At 36.6% G+C, this 17,326-nt stretch overlaps 2 protein-coding genes across 8 annotated transcripts in view; one reads left to right on the forward strand and one right to left on the reverse strand.

Moving 5' to 3' along the window:
• JAKMIP2 (janus kinase and microtubule interacting protein 2) overlaps positions 1–17,326 on the forward strand; it is a 188,108-nt gene that overhangs the window by 123,868 nt on the left and 46,914 nt on the right. For all 7 annotated transcript variants that reach the window (XM_023226954.1, XM_023226958.1, XM_023226959.2 and 4 more), the window contains 9 exons: positions 1,392–1,601; positions 3,472–3,570; positions 7,249–7,395; positions 8,048–8,188; positions 10,675–10,731; positions 11,649–11,768; positions 12,715–12,843; positions 15,410–15,493; positions 16,173–16,235. In XM_023226954.1, the coding sequence (XP_023082722.1) occupies positions 1,392–1,601; positions 3,472–3,570; positions 7,249–7,395; positions 8,048–8,188; positions 10,675–10,731; positions 11,649–11,768; positions 12,715–12,843; positions 15,410–15,493; positions 16,173–16,235 (1,050 nt within the window). The remainder of the gene's footprint in view (positions 1–1,391; positions 1,602–3,471; positions 3,571–7,248; positions 7,396–8,047; positions 8,189–10,674; positions 10,732–11,648; positions 11,769–12,714; positions 12,844–15,409; positions 15,494–16,172; positions 16,236–17,326) is intronic.
• The window catches only part of LOC116418773, a 103,481-nt gene that overhangs the window by 10,106 nt on the left and 76,049 nt on the right, over positions 1–17,326 (reverse strand). The gene's annotated exons all lie outside the window — the stretch shown is intronic.

The raw sequence follows: 17,326 nt of genomic DNA on the forward strand, positions 1-17,326 counted from the left end.
CCAGCCTGGGCGACAGAGCGAGACTCCGTCTCAAAAAAAAAAAAAAAGAAAAGAAAAACACTGGTCTCAAGTCTTCTACAAGGAGACAGAAACCAAAGACAATGCTATTATTCCCAGTTAACAATAATAATAATAATGCTATTATTCCCTGTTGAATTCTTACCCAGTTATCAGATGATATTACAGTATCATGCGGAATTTAGCCCAAAGTTCTTTCAAAATTGACCTAAAATTTAAGCATGTGACTCGAAGGCAATAGCTCACAGATATTTAAATGTGGAAAATACGTGACTGTAACACCATTTCTATTACAAATACATTTTGTGGCCTAAGAGCACACAGCAAAGAAAAATTTATACAAAATTATTTGTTTTGCATAAGGAGACACTTTCAGAAAAAGCAAAACAGCATAATGTTGTTTGTATTAAATGTCTTTTCCTTATCTCCATTTTGAATGTACACACAGAATATAGTGAAATGAGAAGAAAGGTTTCACCCAATGGCTATGCTCTCTTTAAAAATTGTTTATAGACATTCACTTCATTAGCTCTCATCCTAGGATGGCAAAAAGGTTTCATTCCAAGAGAACTCAAATCAATTGGTATTGAATACCTATAGCCTTTAGTAGAGAAATCCTTCTGAGGCCATGCCCAGGCTTAGCAGAAATGCATATTGGGATCAATAAATATATCCCAGGAGGGAAAATAGTGGTTAATATTGCCAGATATTTTCTATTCCTGTTAATCCCAACCATGATTTTCTCATAGTAATGGTAAAATGGTTGCTAAGAACTGGCTGCTCTGAAATACAAGTGAGAATATAAAGAGATACAACACATGAACCGTGGAAGGACCTCCCTCCAAATCCATCACCTGAATGCAAGCATGTTAGTCTTGGAAAATGACTAGGCCACTGGGAAGTCTGAAGTTTCTTCAGTTACAAATGACAAGCTATTAACAGCAGCAATAGCTATTTTTGATTGAATTTGAATACCCATTTGCCTAAAGAAGAAGTGACGTCAAAAAATGTCCTAGGAAACGTTATATGGAATATTTAGTGTTCATCTTTATTAAAATTAATGGCCATTTTAAAGTTAGACTTTCCTTTGCATATCTAATTAACCCAGACTATTTCAAACAATATATTGAATCAAAACATCTTCACAATATTTACTAGAGAGAAAAAAGTTACTCTCCTTGACACCTGGTTAACCCAGGATACTTCTTCACTACACAGTGTTGCCTCATCTTACTCATGAAACCAATACACTTGTCATATCCATGATTTTTTTCTGTATCAATCAGATGAAAAAAGTTAAACTCATACCATTGTAAAAATGTATTTCTTTACAGCATTGTTAAATAAAATGTCCTGGGTCTCATTTAATTCAGATGGATGAAATAAAAGCCAAGGACAGGATTATCTTTTCCCTGGAAAAGGAACTGGAGACCCAGACAGGCTATGTACAGAAACTTCAACTTCAGAAGGAGGCTTTGGACGAACAACTGTTTCTGGTCAAGGAGGCTGAGTGCAACATGAGCAGCCCAAAACGAGAAATTCCAGGAAGGGCAGGTGATGGTTCCGAACACTGCAGCAGTCCTGTAAGTCCTTTCTACTTGAAGTTAAGAACACATAAGTCATCTTTTATTTAGCTCCCAAGTTTTACCTTTTACTTAAGCTCTTTTCTTGTTTACTACAAAGAAATCAATCTACCTCCTACTATAAAATCAGCTAGTATCTTGGGAACAGGGTTTTCTAAACTCATAGACGACTAAATGGTCTGCAGTACATTAGCAGATCACATGAGACATATTTCTTTAAATCCTTCCTAGAATTTTTCTAGCCAGGGAATACCTATCCAAACTTAAGTCTATTATGAGAAACATAAATTAGATGAAAATATTTTGCCTCTTGCCTACACTGGTAATTTTCCCTTTTGTGAACAATTGGGTTGGAAATTGATAAAGATGATTGTCATTTACAGGGGTCAAAATGTATAACTGCATAAAAGACAAAACCATTTATAATCTTCATCTGAAGACCTATTGTCTGATAGAACTTACCACTTATTTCCATGGGTTTTCATCATTTTATATGAGAAATTATTTTCAGAAGTGCAGCAATAGAAATGGGCTTACATGCAGTTGGCTATGTATGTCTTATACCTTTCCAATTATTTAGCTGCTATAATGATGGAAATGTATTATTTAGGAACAAAGGGGGGTTCCAAAGTACTACTTAGAACCAAGTAATGAATAATTTATGAATTGATATTCAGAATAAGTATATATATATACACATATATATGTATATAATCTTAGTAAATGGTGGAAAGAGTACTTATGTAGGATTTAGCAGTTTCTGTAAGTTTTAGTTCTGATGCTAACAGGTACCCACAATATAGAATAATTGTCAAGAGAATGGGCTCTAGAGTCAGACTCTTTGGTTCAAATCCCAAATCTGCCATTTACTCTGTGTCCTTAGGCAAACCACTTCACCATTCAGTTTCCTCATCTGCAAAATAGAAGCTATCGTAGTACCTCATAAGGCTGGTCTAAAGATTAGAAGAGATAATATGTAAAATGTTGAGCATGGTGTCTGGCACATAGCACTTAATACATATTAGTTAATGATCTTTTGACATTAGCCACAAGACCTTAAAGGAGTTATTACCTACCTGAATCTTACCTGTTCTGCTGAATCCTTTAGGGTATTATGAATGTAGGAATATAACGTGTTCGAAACTACTTTGTCAACAGTACACATCATCAAAATGTAAGATGATCATATAATTGTTAGCATATGATAATAAGAGTCCTATATAATTCTAAAACATGAAATTAAGCCATGAGTGCCCTGTGTAAGGTAATTCATAGCCATTCTGCCAGTGGAGAAGCCAGTTGCATTGGGCAGAATATACTAGCGAGGTCTATCCTATAAACTATTGCCCTTTATACATGAAGGTAATACACCATTTTCTCACTTTGACCTTTTTCTTCAGGAGTATGAAGAAATTGACAATATTCATCTCTACCTCTTAATCTCTCCCCTCTGTGGCTAATGGTAATAGCAAGACAGCTATCTAAGCTGTGGGAAGCAATGTGTGGCTATGACACAAGGGATGCCCTTTTAACCTTATGTAATCACAGCATGACCTTGGTCTCATAGGACACAGCTCTGATAAGTTGATCCAACCCTCTACACTCTCCCTGCTGAGTCCTGGCTCCAGGGAGTATCTGCCACATGGAATTCATTTGCAATTACAACCTGGCGTGGTAGTCAACCCAAGTGGTGAATATTGAGAGTTATAAAAGGGTAAATATTTACTCTTTGGATAAGAGAATATCTTATTCTCTCCTCAGGAGCCAGATAAGAGAACTGAGTGTATTACTTTTATGAATAATAAGTGATATTCCCAAACTTTGTGAAAAGTGTTGTTGAAGAAATCCCCATTTTAATTTTTCTTTGTAGGATTTGCGAAGAAATCAAAAGAGAATAGCTGAATTGAATGCCACTATAAGAAAATTAGAAGACAGGAATACCTTGCTTGGAGATGAACGAAATGAACTGGTGAGATATACTAAAAATTTTTTATTGTTGTGGTTGTTAAGCATTATGTTACAGAATTGCGTACTATGTTATAGGTATGTACCATAGTGAAGTGTACAAATAATAAAGATACCATTCAATAGATATTCACAAAGTGGCACACTCAAAAAATCACCATCCAGATGAATAAATGGAAGAAGACCAGCATCTCACACCCCCACTTCTTGTGACCCCTCCCAATCAGCATCCTATTAAACTTAACCACTATTCTGACTTCAATCACCATAGATGTCTATCACCATTTAAAATTTTTCTGTAAATGAAATTATACAAGGCCGGGCGCGGTGGCTCAAGCCTGTAATCCCAGCACTTTGGGAGGCCGAGACGGGCGGATCACAAGGTCAGGAGATCGAGACCATCCTGGCTAACACGGTGAAACCCCGTCTCTACTAAAATACAAAAAATTAGCTGGGCGTGTTGGCGGGCGCCTGTAGTCCCAGCTACTGGGGAGGCTGAGGCAGGAGAATGGCGTGAACCCAGGAGGCGGAGCTTGCAGTGAGCTGAGATCCGGCCACTGCACTCCAGCCTGGGCGACAGAGCGAGACTCCGTCTCAAAAAAAAAAAAAAAAAAAAAAAAAGAAATTATACAATCTTTTCTCCTTTTTGTCTGACTTCTTCTGCTTCTTTTATTCAGCTTTGTGAGATTTATCCATTATGTTACGTGGAGAATTCATTCATTTTCATTTCTCTATAGCATTCAAATAATATATCACAATATACTTATCCCCGTTATTATTAATGGACATGTATGTTGTTTCTTAAAACTTCTGAGCTGTTTTGAGAAGAATAGTGCTTCTACATGTCGTTTGTGAAAAAATAGGCCCATTTCTGGTGGAATATACAGAGGAGTAGAATTACTGGATGTTAGAGTATGGATGTAGTCAGCATCAATAGTTACTACCAAACAGTAAATTGTCACAACTCCCACCAATAATGAATGAAAGTGGTGGTTTCTCCATATCTTTGCCAACATACAAAGATAATTGTTAGTCATGTTGGTGGATGTAGGGCATACTCTTATACCTTATATTATGGTTTTAATTTTCCTCATTATTAAGAAGGTAGGGTAAATTTTCAAATATTTACTAGCCTTTCATATGCAATTTGCCCTTAGCCTTTTGCTCATTTTTTGTTATGCTGCCTTTACTGTTTTAGTTACTATTAGGATTTTTTTTATCATCATTTGTGGTACATTTGCATTTAAAATATCTTGTTCTATGGCTTACATTTTTGTTTTTAATAGAGTTATTCATATAAAAGTTATTTTCAGCCTTTCCTTTTTTTCAAATACATGCATTTTAGGCTGTAATTGACCCTCTAAGCCTTGCTTTCATTTAGTATATTGTTATTTCATTCAAAAATTTTTCTAATGTCATGTAATGTTACCTTTGACATATGGGTCACCAAAAGCATATGGCTTACTTTCAAAACATTTAGAGATTTTTTAGTTATCTCTCTGGTATCAATTTCCACCTTAATTCTACTACAGTCAGAGAATGTACTTTGTATATTTCATTCCTTCAAAATTTTTTGAGATTTGCTTTATGACCTCAGCATATAGTCAATTTTAGAAATGTTACATGTTTACATGAAAAGGAGGCATACTCTGTAATTATCAGTTGCAGTTTGATTGAAGTTTGTTAATAATCTTGTTTAAAATTGTCTCAGTTCTTACTGATATTTTTGTCTGCTTGTTTTCCCAATAGATTTGTCTATATCCTCCTGAGTTCTTTCAGTTTTACTTTATATATGTAGAACAATAATACATATTTATAATATATAATAAATTAAAAATTAGGTTACTAGGTGAATATAAATTAATATTTATTATATTTTTTGTGTATATTGACCCTTTAATCATTATGTATTTTTTTCCCTCTGGTAATACTTCTTGGCTTAAAGTCATTGTTATTAGTTGAACTGCATCAGATTTTTGTTTTAGTGTTAGCATGAATATACATGTGTGTGTGTATATATGTATTTATGACTATATAAACATACATATATACATACATATTTACACATACATATATAAACACACAAGCACACACTGTTTTTCAATCTTTCTGTTTTAGTTAAGGTGTATCTTAAAAGGAACATTCTGTTTGGTATTGTGGAACTATGGTTATTGATGTATGATGTGATAGAATTATAGATATTTTCTGTGTGCATATCTGAATTTCTATGAATACTATTAATAAGTACATGTAAATATTTAAAACTCACATAATTGGCCTTCAGAAGAGACAGGTTAAAAAAGTGAACCTAGTAGAATAACTTATTTTCCTTATATGTATACAATATTTAATATTAATGCTTCAGGCACTAAGGACTAAGGCATTAATGCTTCAGGACTAAGTCAGATTATTTATAAAAATGAATCCAGTTTTGGCATTTAATATGAAATGGAGTTCTTAAATTGAGATTGAGATGGATTTGTGGAAGTGCTGCATAAGAATCACAAGATGAGATTTTACAAATATTCATAATTAGCTAAATCTTCTACCTCAGCACTTCCCAAAATCTTAGACGCTCAAGAACGGAGTGAGTACTTTTAAAAGTCTTCTCAAATATTTCTGATACAGCCCTCCTTTTTCCTTGCTCTTCTCCCAATACATATTCACATTCAGAATCATTAGTAAGAAAAGAATAAGCTAATCATGAGAAGCTGAAAATGAAAATCTATTATGTATAGGATAATCATGAAATATACAAAAAGGATAGTTTTAAGAGTAAAGGGGAGGACTATTAACAATCCCCTCAAGACAATTTTCGTAAACTTAGATCAGTGGTTCCCAACTACAGGCGATCTTGACAATATCTGATGTTTTTGACAGTCACAATTAGCAGAGTGTTACTGGCATCTAGCAAGCAGAGGCCAGGGATGCTGCTACACATCCTCCAATGCACAGGACACCTCACATCGAAAAAAAACATCTGGCTCAAAATGTCACGGATGCTAAGACTGAGAAACCCTGCTTTAGACCAAGCAAATGAGCATATGCTCACTCTTAATTGTGGGTGGATAACAATACAATCATACTTTACTAAGCTTGGGGAGAATTCGATATCCTTACACAAACATCCATACAGTTTCAAACTTACGTGTGGTTTTTTCCTCAATAAAATTTATTTTAAACTAACAACCGTAGTGCGAGTCAGGAGATTTCCACAAGGTCTCTGAAAGAACGACCTTTGGCGATGACCAGGCTTGGATTCAGGTCCTGGTCGCATTACTTAGTGACCGTGTGGTCTGGGTGAGCTCCTTTATCTCTGAGCGAATGGAGGTCATTCCAGGTGCAGGGATTGCAGCTGAGCACGGTAGAGTAACAGGTGAGGACAGCAAAAGAAAATAAGGAGAGCAGGTCCTCCTGAGCATTTCCAAAACCAGTCTCTTCAGTACTTTCCTTAAGACAGTGGATTGATAGGAGGTCATGAGGCTGTGATGAAAAGCCATTAGAGAAAACTGAAAAGAAAGCAATCAGTCTGTTGAAGGATTGAAATGTCAGTGGTCAGTCCTGAGCCACATAGTGAAGCAGACAACACTGGCTGCAGAGGTGCTTTCACTCCCACCCCTTTACTCCCCTGCCCCCATGTCCCCCAAACACAAGACACAAATCTTCACTTATTTCTTCCCAGTTAAAACGCGTGCGGGAAACCGAAAAGCAATGTAAACCTCTCCTGGAAAGGAACAAGTGCCTCACCAAGAGAAACGATGAACTGATGGTGTCCTTGCAGCGCATGGAAGAAAAACTAAAAGCCGTTACCAAGGAAAATTCAGAAATGGTGTGTATCACAGACTCTGCAAAACTGCAGCTCCCTTGATTATATTACCCTAATAACCTGACTTATTGCCATTTCTCAGTTTATTTTAAAAATGCAATGCTATTTGGATTTTTCCTTATGTAAGCAAGGAAGCCTTAACGAAGAAAGCAAGAGAAGGTTGCTGGCTCTGAGTTTTATGAGGTTTCTATATTTGCAAAACTGTAGGAGTGCTTCCAGGAATTTGCACGCCTTCCAAAAGCTCGGAAATGGATAAGGAAAGCTTTGACATAACTTAGCCACAGAAACCTTCCACGACTTCACTAACATGCTATTTACAGACCTATACCCCAGGCACACTTGTCTTCTAAGATCGTGCATGATAGTTGGGAAATAGATACCATTACTTGTGTTATATATGGACAAGTGAAATGCTAATGTACTCCTTAATAGACTTTCAATACATCTATAGAGATCTTCAGATAATCCCCAATGATAATGACTTATTATTGCAGATAAAATGTGCTTGAGGATTTAGTTGGTGTGTGTGTATTCAGGCTGGGCAATTTCCAAATTTAGCTGGAGCCTCATAAACTTTCTACAGATATTTTATGTTAACAACCAAAGTTGGAGGTTTTTAACGTCTCCACCTGTACTTTCTTCTTTTCCTATCCAGAGAGAAAAAATAACATCCCATCCACCCCTGAAGAAATTAAAATCTCTGAACGACCTCGACCAAGCTAATGAAGAACAAGAAACAGAGTTTCTAAAACTTCAGGTCATTGAGCAACAGAACATAATTGATGAGCTCACAAGGGTACGTGTCAATCAATCTGTAAACCCTAAGTTGTTCCCAAGGACAAGTAGCCAACAAAATGTACACTGAAAGCGGTTAATTTTAGATTAACCCCAGAGGCCCAAGTTCATATGTTCAATATGTAATTTTGTTCTAGAGCCCGTATTCCAATATTTTATATTGTTCAACTGCTTTACACCTTTTACATTATAATCCTTCGTTAACTACTTTGGTAGCACAAATAATAACAGCAAAACACATTAAAAGAACTTTTAAATGCATTGTTGTATAAGTTTGTAGGTACGTTGGGTGTGTCTTGTAATTGCCTTCCAGTAGCAGGATCCTGAGGCTCAGAGATTTAATATGTTGTCTATGCTAACAACATCACATTTACATCTTGTTTCCCAGGTCTCAATTCAGTATCTAGCACATAGTTACAGTTTAAGAAATATTTATTGGATAAACAGCAACAAAATAATTACATAACAGAGCTAAAATTTCAGCCCAGATTTTCTGATCATTACTTCAGCACCTGCTGAGTGGGTAGAGCAGTTATTACTTCCGTCAGAGTTTGACTGAGTTATGTGTTACTAGTAAGGATGCACTGAGACCTCTTGATGCCTTTGGGTTTTCTTCTTTGCCTCTCCATGTTTGTTCTGTGAATGACATCATTGGTTGCTCTCACTTCAGGACCAAGTCTAGATCTAAAGACTTGAATAGCAAGGAAGGAGTTAGGCAATAGTCTCCAGAGTGGGGTGAGAAAAGCGATTCACTGCCACTGAGAGAAAGAAAGGTTATAGCTTCTGTTTATAATTACTTCTGATTCATCCTTTTAAAAATTTCTATGTTGACTATATGTTATAATGAATACACTAGATTAGGAGGGTAATTTAAATATATAATTGTATTAGGGTTCTCTAGAGGGACAGAACTAATAGGATAGATGTCTATATAATGGGGAGTTTATTAAGGAGTATTGGCACACACGATCGCAAGGTGAGGTCCCACGATAGGTCATCTGCAAGCTGAGGAGCAAGGAAGCCAGTCCAAGTCCCAAAGCTGAGGAACTTGGAGTCTAATGTTCCAGGGCAGGAAGAATCAGGAGAAAGATGTAGGCTGGGAGACTAAACCAGTCTAGTCTTTTCACGTGCTTCTGCCTGCTTTTATTCTGGCTGTGATGGCAGCTGATTAGATTGTGCCCACCCAGATTGAGGGTGAGTCTACCTTTCCTAGTCCACTGACTCAAATGTTAACCTCCTTTGGCAACACCCACATAGACACACCCAGGAACAATACTTTGTATCCTTCAATCCAATCAAATTGACACTCAATATTAACTGTCACAATAATATGTAAATTGTAAAAGTCTCATATATAGAGGCTGCAAAGGTGAAAAAATTAAAAAGCCTGAACACATCTGGCTTAAACCAGATTACTTATTAAGCGTGGTCTCCCTGTTTTCCTCATTTCATTTTCACATCCTAATAACTCATAAATTTTACAGATTCATGAGCCCAGGAATTTGACTGGCTTTGAGTATCCTGAGATTAAGCTGTACATTTTTTTAATAGAATTTTGGGCCATTTAGGAATACTCATCAGACTTTCCAAAAGACATTCTATCTAGTTTAAATTTTTACAGTAAACACATGGAGTGCTTAGTGAATAAACCCCAGATTCCCATGATATCTCCATTCACAGCAACAATAAATCATGAAATTGATCAATATTTCTAGGCATTCTTTGAGATTCCCAGAAAATTTTTTAAAAACTGAAAATGAAACAGAAACACTAAATGAATCCAACCCACTAGCGACTCTGTTCCCTGTCCTATTTTCAGGGACTGCAGGTGAGAACAAGGATCCAAAAATAGGCCAAAGACAGCTTTCTATGCATTTCAAATGAATAAATGAAAAGAATACAATTTTACTTTATTGTGAAATTATATATTTAACACAAATTTAAAGTAATTTTGGATCTAGGAGGACTAAAGTACAGAACTAAAGTACTGTACTAAAGTACTAAATGTACAGTACTGTACATTCCTTCGAAGTCTAAAAATGATTCTGTTGTAAATTTTAACCTGAAAGAGTTTGCTTTAATATGACTTTCTCTAAATGGAGATGCCCCTAGGTTTGATGTAGAAAGGATTACCTGACAAGTTGGAGAGTCATATTCAAGAAATGTACATGATAAGTACATGATAAGTAACTATTTTCATAGCTACTTGATGTTCAAGTATAAAACAAAGAATTCTGATTAGGAACACAGTACACTTTCTGATCATGAGGCTCCTTGTTCCACATAAATCATCAAGAATAGTTGTAGAAGATTCTTATTTTGAATATATTTAAGTATCAATCCCAAAAGTTGCCAAAATTTAAAACACAAAGTCTTATTCTATTCCAAATTTAACGCCTTATGGGTAAAAACACGCTATCTTTGCAAAAAACTATAAAGAAACATCTACCAATTCTGGATCTGAAAAATATTTCAACTGTTTTCCAGGACCGAGAAAAGCTCATCCGTAGAAGAAAGCATAGAAGAAGTTCCAAGCCAATTAAGGTAATAAGAACTCGAAGTTATCAGGCATTTGCCACAAGCAGCCAGAGAGATGAGGCTTGGCATGGCATCTTCCAGCAAGGCTGTGATGAGCCAGGTGTTCCCGAACTGTCGCAGCAAACCATGGGCTTTATTTGCTGGAAGAAAATCTTTTCTGTTGACATTTCTTCGAAGTCTAAAAATGATTCTGTTGTAAATTTTAACCTGAAAGGGTTTGCTTTAATATGACTTTCTGTAAATGGAGATGCCCCTAGGTTTGATGTAGAAAGGATTACCTGACGAGTTGGAGAGTCACATTCAAGAAATGTACATGATTTTGATGTCTCCTACTGAATAGTATGAGAGTCTGATGCCCAGTTTATGACAATTAATATATTTTTATTATTCATTCAGACAATATTATTGATAACAATGCTCCCAATCCACCAGTATCTCTATAGCCTCTTATAATCCACAAAGTTTTGTTATTCAGTTTGTCTATTTGATTTTTAATTTTGATTTTTTACCAAGTATACTGTTTGTTTTTAATGTGGACTTGGATGACAAGACTTAAGATTTGATCATCTCTATCACATAGATACCTGAGTTTTCAAAGTCCTTTGGTCATAGTTTAAATACAGGAAAGAGTAAACCACATTCGCTCATCATGATATAAAATGTAATATAGAAGAGGCTTCAGTGTTTCTATGAAAAAAGCTAAATATTAATGAATTTTCTTAAGATGTCAGAAGTGAAATAATATGGGAGAAACACTTATTGGAACTATTGGGCTCGTGCCTAATGTTTTTATTTCAACAAAGAAGCATACAGGATCCATGTCTTCTATATTCACTTACATATATGCCAGTTGACAGTATTTTAACATTCAACTTTCCCTACTGTTAGCTGTGTCAGTAAATATGTATTTTCCCTCCATGTAGAGGCCTGTTTTAGACCCTTTTATTGGCTATGATGAGGATTCTATGGATTCAGAGACATCATCCATGGCCTCATTTAGAACAGACAGAACACCAGCTACTCCTGATGATGACTTGGATGAAGTAAGCATTTCTACTTCTCTAGCCTTGGGTGATATTGTCACCAAATATTTTATTTAAGGGGGAGAGAAAGCATTTCACTTTTCATCTCCTTTATATAAACAGCACAAAGTGGTCCCATAACAGTAACCAATTTTGAGGCCGTACTTTGTTATCTCTTGAAAAATAGCTTCAATTATAGCAGGTAAACCTTTTAGAAATTTCTCTCCAGTTCAGCTGTCTAATTGAAGACTTCTTTCAAAATAAAAGTTACTTTCCAAAATTCTTTATCTAGGGAAGGTAGGAACCCAAGAGGCCTTAGCAGGCTTTTGGATGTGGTCTGAGAGACTGTTGAGTGAAGTGTGCTCTGTGGGCCACCTTCATCAGAATGATCTAGAGGCCTCAGTTACAATGAAAATTTGGGGACCCTACCATGCAACGCCTGATTTGGGATCTTGGTAGTGAAACACCCCAATCTGCGTTTTTTCCCAAAATTCCGTGTTGATTATGTTATGTCCTGAAGTTTAAGATGTGAAGCAATAAAATAGCTTTTATGATTTATCCGGGGGAAAAACACAAGTTGTTGGAGATGAACATACTGAAAAGAAATAAGAGTAAAATTCTAGGGTATCATTTCCTCAAATTCAGGTCCAAAATCTGGATATGATTTTTTCTTATTTGGATCCAAAATTGACTGCATTCTAAGCCCAAATGATTAACAATGAGAAATCTATCAAATGCTAAATGCTTCTTTTACTAAAATAAATATTTACATATTTCTGCAGTGTCCATCTTGAAAATATTACAGTATTTGTGCCCATATATACACTTCAGAGCTAAAAACAAAATCAAATAGACTGTTAAACAACATTTTACTTCTTGTAAAAAGTGGGCAAATGTTAATATTTCACATTGAACACGCGACTTGAACATAACACAATTCTTTTGGGGCTTTTTTCTTAACCTCAAGAGTTTAGCAGCTGAAGAATCTGAACTAAGATTTCGACAATTAACAAAAGAATATCAGGCCCTCCAAAGAGCATATGCCCTCCTGCAGGAGCAGACGGGAGGCATCATTGACGCTGAACGAGAAGCCAAGGTTAGTGTGTATCTGTGACAGTGTACTGAATTAGCGTGCAGCAATCACAGCATAAAAGTACCCTGGACATAAAAATATCAATAGGACAGCTCTCCCTGTACTTTTCTCTCGTCTGCAGCTTTTGAATTGTTATAGCTTTTATGTCAACAAACCTTGAATCTAGAAACATCAGAACCAGCTTAGATCAATGCTTTTGTTCTTTTAAAGATAGTTGAGTACATAGTTCTTGTTCTTGCTGTTTGAAAACATACATTTTCAAAGCTAGACAATATTGGAATTTGTTAAGCCATTTTTTAGTTTCTTGCTTAGAAAAAGAACTTTTTTATCTTTCGAAACCTATAGTGAGCCAGTGTCTTCTCTTCGTTAATAAGTGCACAGCATTTACTTTTGACAGCTTACCAGAATTTTCACAGACAATATCTCATTTGACCCTTGGGACAGCCCCCTAAGGCAGATATTTTATAAAAGAGAAATTTGATACTCAGAGAGGTTAATTGAATTGCCCAAAATCGCACAAATAGTAAATGGCAAAGCTGATATTACAACTTGAGTCTTACTGGGTCAAATGTTCTTTCCTTTATATCATAACTGCCTCTCATGAGCCTATTCCAACAAAAAGAAAAGATAGACATGTACTATACTATTTCTTAATATTTATTGAGTGCTTGCTGTGTTCCAGGCATTGTGCCGAACACTTGACACACATTATCTATTTAATCCTAAAACAACCCTAGGAGCTAGATATGATTATTATCCTCTTTCTACAGAAGAGGAAATAATAACTTAGTAGAAGTTAAATGTAGCTTAGCGAAGTTAAATTATTTACTTAGGTTTACCTAGATTTCCTAGCCTTGTGACTTCACAGTCATAATCACCAGGCTATAATTGCCTCCTAGGTAAATTTACTTGAGCCAAAAGGGAGCATGACCACCGAGTGATTTCATCCTACTTTCTTTCTGGAGGGTCTACAATGCACTGAGGAGTTTTGTAGAACTACTGTTTTTCAGTGGGAAAGGGTAGATATAACAGTTACGCATTTTTAAACAGTAGCATGCATACACACATATATAAGTAAATATGCAGGTTTTTTAAAAACACAGATTTAGAACAGGCAAGCAATCATTACAAAGGAATGTACCTGTCATGTATATGCCCCAGTGCTATAATATTTGTGTTTAAGTGTTCTTACCAACATGGATTGAGGAGTTAAAATAATAGCATATTATTTTATTTTTATTTTTTGGAGATTCCCCCCCAAAAAAAGGAGACTCCTCCTTTTATTTTTTGGAGATTCCTCCCTGTTTCACTTAATTCTTCTATCTAAATAAAGGTTTAGCATTATCTCTGGCCATTAAAGTCAGGAAAACTTACCATTCTGAGAAAAGTCATCCAAAAGAAACAAGGATGTTAGAAAAAGAACAAGAGAGTAAATTTAAAGAGACTGGAAATTAAAAAATAATACAGATGAAAGCATCATTGAAAAAAGATAAAATTAGATCCAAGAAAAAATAGGTTACAGTCAACATCAATTCACAGTTAAAATAAATCTTAGTAAAATTGATTATTTTGGGGGCCTGATAAAGGTAAATGTAATATTTAATAATCAAAAGAATTATTCTCCTCACAGTGAATAAAGATAGCTATCATTGCTGTTTTTATTCAACCTTGTACTAAAAAACCTATCCATATTGTAAAACAACAACAATAAAAATGGGTTTACAGGTAGGAAACAAATTACTAGGCTAAATCACATAGGACAACAAGGTTGCTCCATACAAGATTAGTATTCAAAACTACTTATACACACAGACACACAAAATATGATATATATATATAGAGAGAGAGAGAAATTGATTTGGGGACTAAATTTAGGCACAAAGTTTGCTCTGAAAGAATGGAAAGGCCGGGTGCACTTTGGGAGGTGGAGGCGGACAGATCTTCTGAGGTCAGGAGTTCAAGACCAGCCAGGCCAACACAGTGAAATCCTATCTCTACTACAAATACAAAAATTAGCTGGGTGTGGTGGCAGGTGCCTGTAATCCCAGCTACTTGGGAGGCTGAGGCAGGAGAATTGCTTGAACCCGGGAAGCAGAGGTTGCAGTGAGTTGAGATCATGCCACTGCATTCCAGCCTGGGCAACAGAGTGAGACTCTGTCTCAAAAAAAAAAAAAAAAAGAATCGAAAGAATTTGGGGAAGCAAAATGGAACAAGGCTTTTGTGAAAGGGAGATCATTCAAATAAAGAGAAGAGTGGAGAGTTACAAGGCATATTTAGGAAACAAGAATTATGTCAGCAGGTAAGGGTTTGACTCTAGGTTGGTGAGTAGTAGGAAAATATTGGAAATATAATGGGAGTTCTCGAATGCCAAGCTAAAGAGTGAATATTAACCTGAAAATAAAGAGTGCTACAGGGAGTTTTAAAAAGAATTTAGATCAGAAAGATTCTTTTGTCATAGAAAATTCTTCTTTTTTTCCTCTCTCTCTTTCTCTTACTTGTTGAGTTCTAGTCAAGAAAGATACTGAATAACCATTTTACTTGCTGAGTTGTGGAATTTTTATTTCACCAGGCTCAAGAACAGCTTCAAGCAGAGGTGCTAAGGTATAAAGCAAAAATTGAAGACCTGGAAGCGACTCTGGCTCAGAAAGGGCAGGTAGGCATTTGGTTGCTAGCTCTTCTGCAGATGCAGACAATTCAATCTGACCTTTCTCTAGCTCACCTGTGCATGGGCCGCACCCAGGACACAGCTTGGCTCTCCACAGTGATCTTTCTCAAACTGCGTTAGAATGTTCAACTTGTACTTCTGTCCCTGGTGTTTTTCTGGCCAGAGTATGAACCCAGCCACAACAGTGAATGAGGTTGGGCAAGAGAAAGAATGCCAGAGGAAGAGGAACCCTGTACAAATAGCCCAGAGTTGTCTTAAGTTGCTAAGACCAAGACCCACCCCTCCAGCTGTGTTCTTTGCCTCTATGCTACATTTATGGTTCTGCATTTTAATGTTTTCCATCCATATGTATCTAGCCTGTGTGCATTCTGACCCTTTTCACTTTTTGCCTTTGTGGTCACTTCTGAGTCCCCAGAAGGCTGGTCCTGGATTATTCAAACTGGAAAAGGTAGAAATAGGGAGTGATGATGAAAAGGGGGTTAAATTTTCCCAGCAACTTTGGCCCCAGTGTCTTTGAAGGAGCTGGCAGGGGTGGGTTCTACTTACCAGTCTTTGGCAGGCAAACAAACAGGGTGGGTAGAAGGCAGCTCTGGCAAAGTGGTTTGACGACACAGGCTCTTTCATGCCACTCTGAAATGCTGACTGCGCGATATTCTTTGTCAAACAGGATTCACACTGGGTAGAAGATAAACAACTTTTCATTAAGAGAAACCAGGAGCTTTTAGAAAAGGTATGTTGGGCACAACACCCTAGCGGGGCAAAGGAGAAAATCATGAGAGATCCAGGAGCAGCAGGGGGTGCTCTCAGGAGTGGCACAGGGGCCAGGGGAAGGGGAGGCTTTTTCGGCGCTGCTCTGTCCTCGGCTGCGTGCTCAATCGCATCCCTGTCACCGCCATCACCATCAGTGAAGTGGCACGTGTGCATGGCTCTGCGCTGGGCATTGTGCAGACTTGAAAGGATGTGATCCCTGAAACCTCCTGATTTGCTAACCATATATACATATATACTGTATATATACTGTACACATATATACACACACACACACATGCACATGCACATCTTGTATGGTTGTTTATCTACAACAAAGCCTCTATGAGGGCCGGGCGCGGTGGTTCATGCCTGTAATCCCAGCACTTTGGGAGGCCGAGGTGGGTGGATCACCTGAGGTCAGGGGTTCGAGACCAGCCTGGCCAACATGGTAAAACCCTGTCTCTGCTACATACAAAAAATTAACCAGACGTGGTGGTGCATGCCTCTAATCCTAGATACTTGGGAGGCTGAGTCAGGAGAATCGTTTGAACCTGAGAGGCAGAGGTTGCAGTGAACCAAGATTGCGCCATTGCACTCCAGCCCAGGCAACAAGAGCAAAACTCTATCTCAAAAAAAACACAAAAAACAAAACGAAACAAGCAAACAAATAAACCTCCATGAATAGAACTCGTTATTTTGTGTGAAGAAGTGACAGAGTATGACTCCAAGACCATGCTGAAACCTAGCATAGGCTGAGATTCTCACTTTTAGTCTCTTTATTAATCTTGAGTCTTTCTCTTTTTTTAATGAAAGTTTTTTTTTAGATGAATACTGTTTTTAAAACATAAAACAGTATTCCAGGAAATTACTTAACAAATTAAGAAACAGAAACATGGTTTAGGCTTGAATAGATACAATTAATTTTGGTTATCTGAACATAGAGGCAATTAAACATAATACATTTTCAGTTCAAAGGTGGCTTTTCCTTTGATATTTACCTTCTACAAATCTAGTGAAAGATTACTATATATATATATATATATATATATATATATATATTTTTTTTTTTTT

The sequence above is a fragment of the Piliocolobus tephrosceles genome, chromosome 4 (assembly GCF_002776525.5).
Source record: "Piliocolobus tephrosceles isolate RC106 chromosome 4, ASM277652v3, whole genome shotgun sequence".
Classification (NCBI taxonomy): Eukaryota; Metazoa; Chordata; class Mammalia; order Primates; family Cercopithecidae; genus Piliocolobus; species Piliocolobus tephrosceles.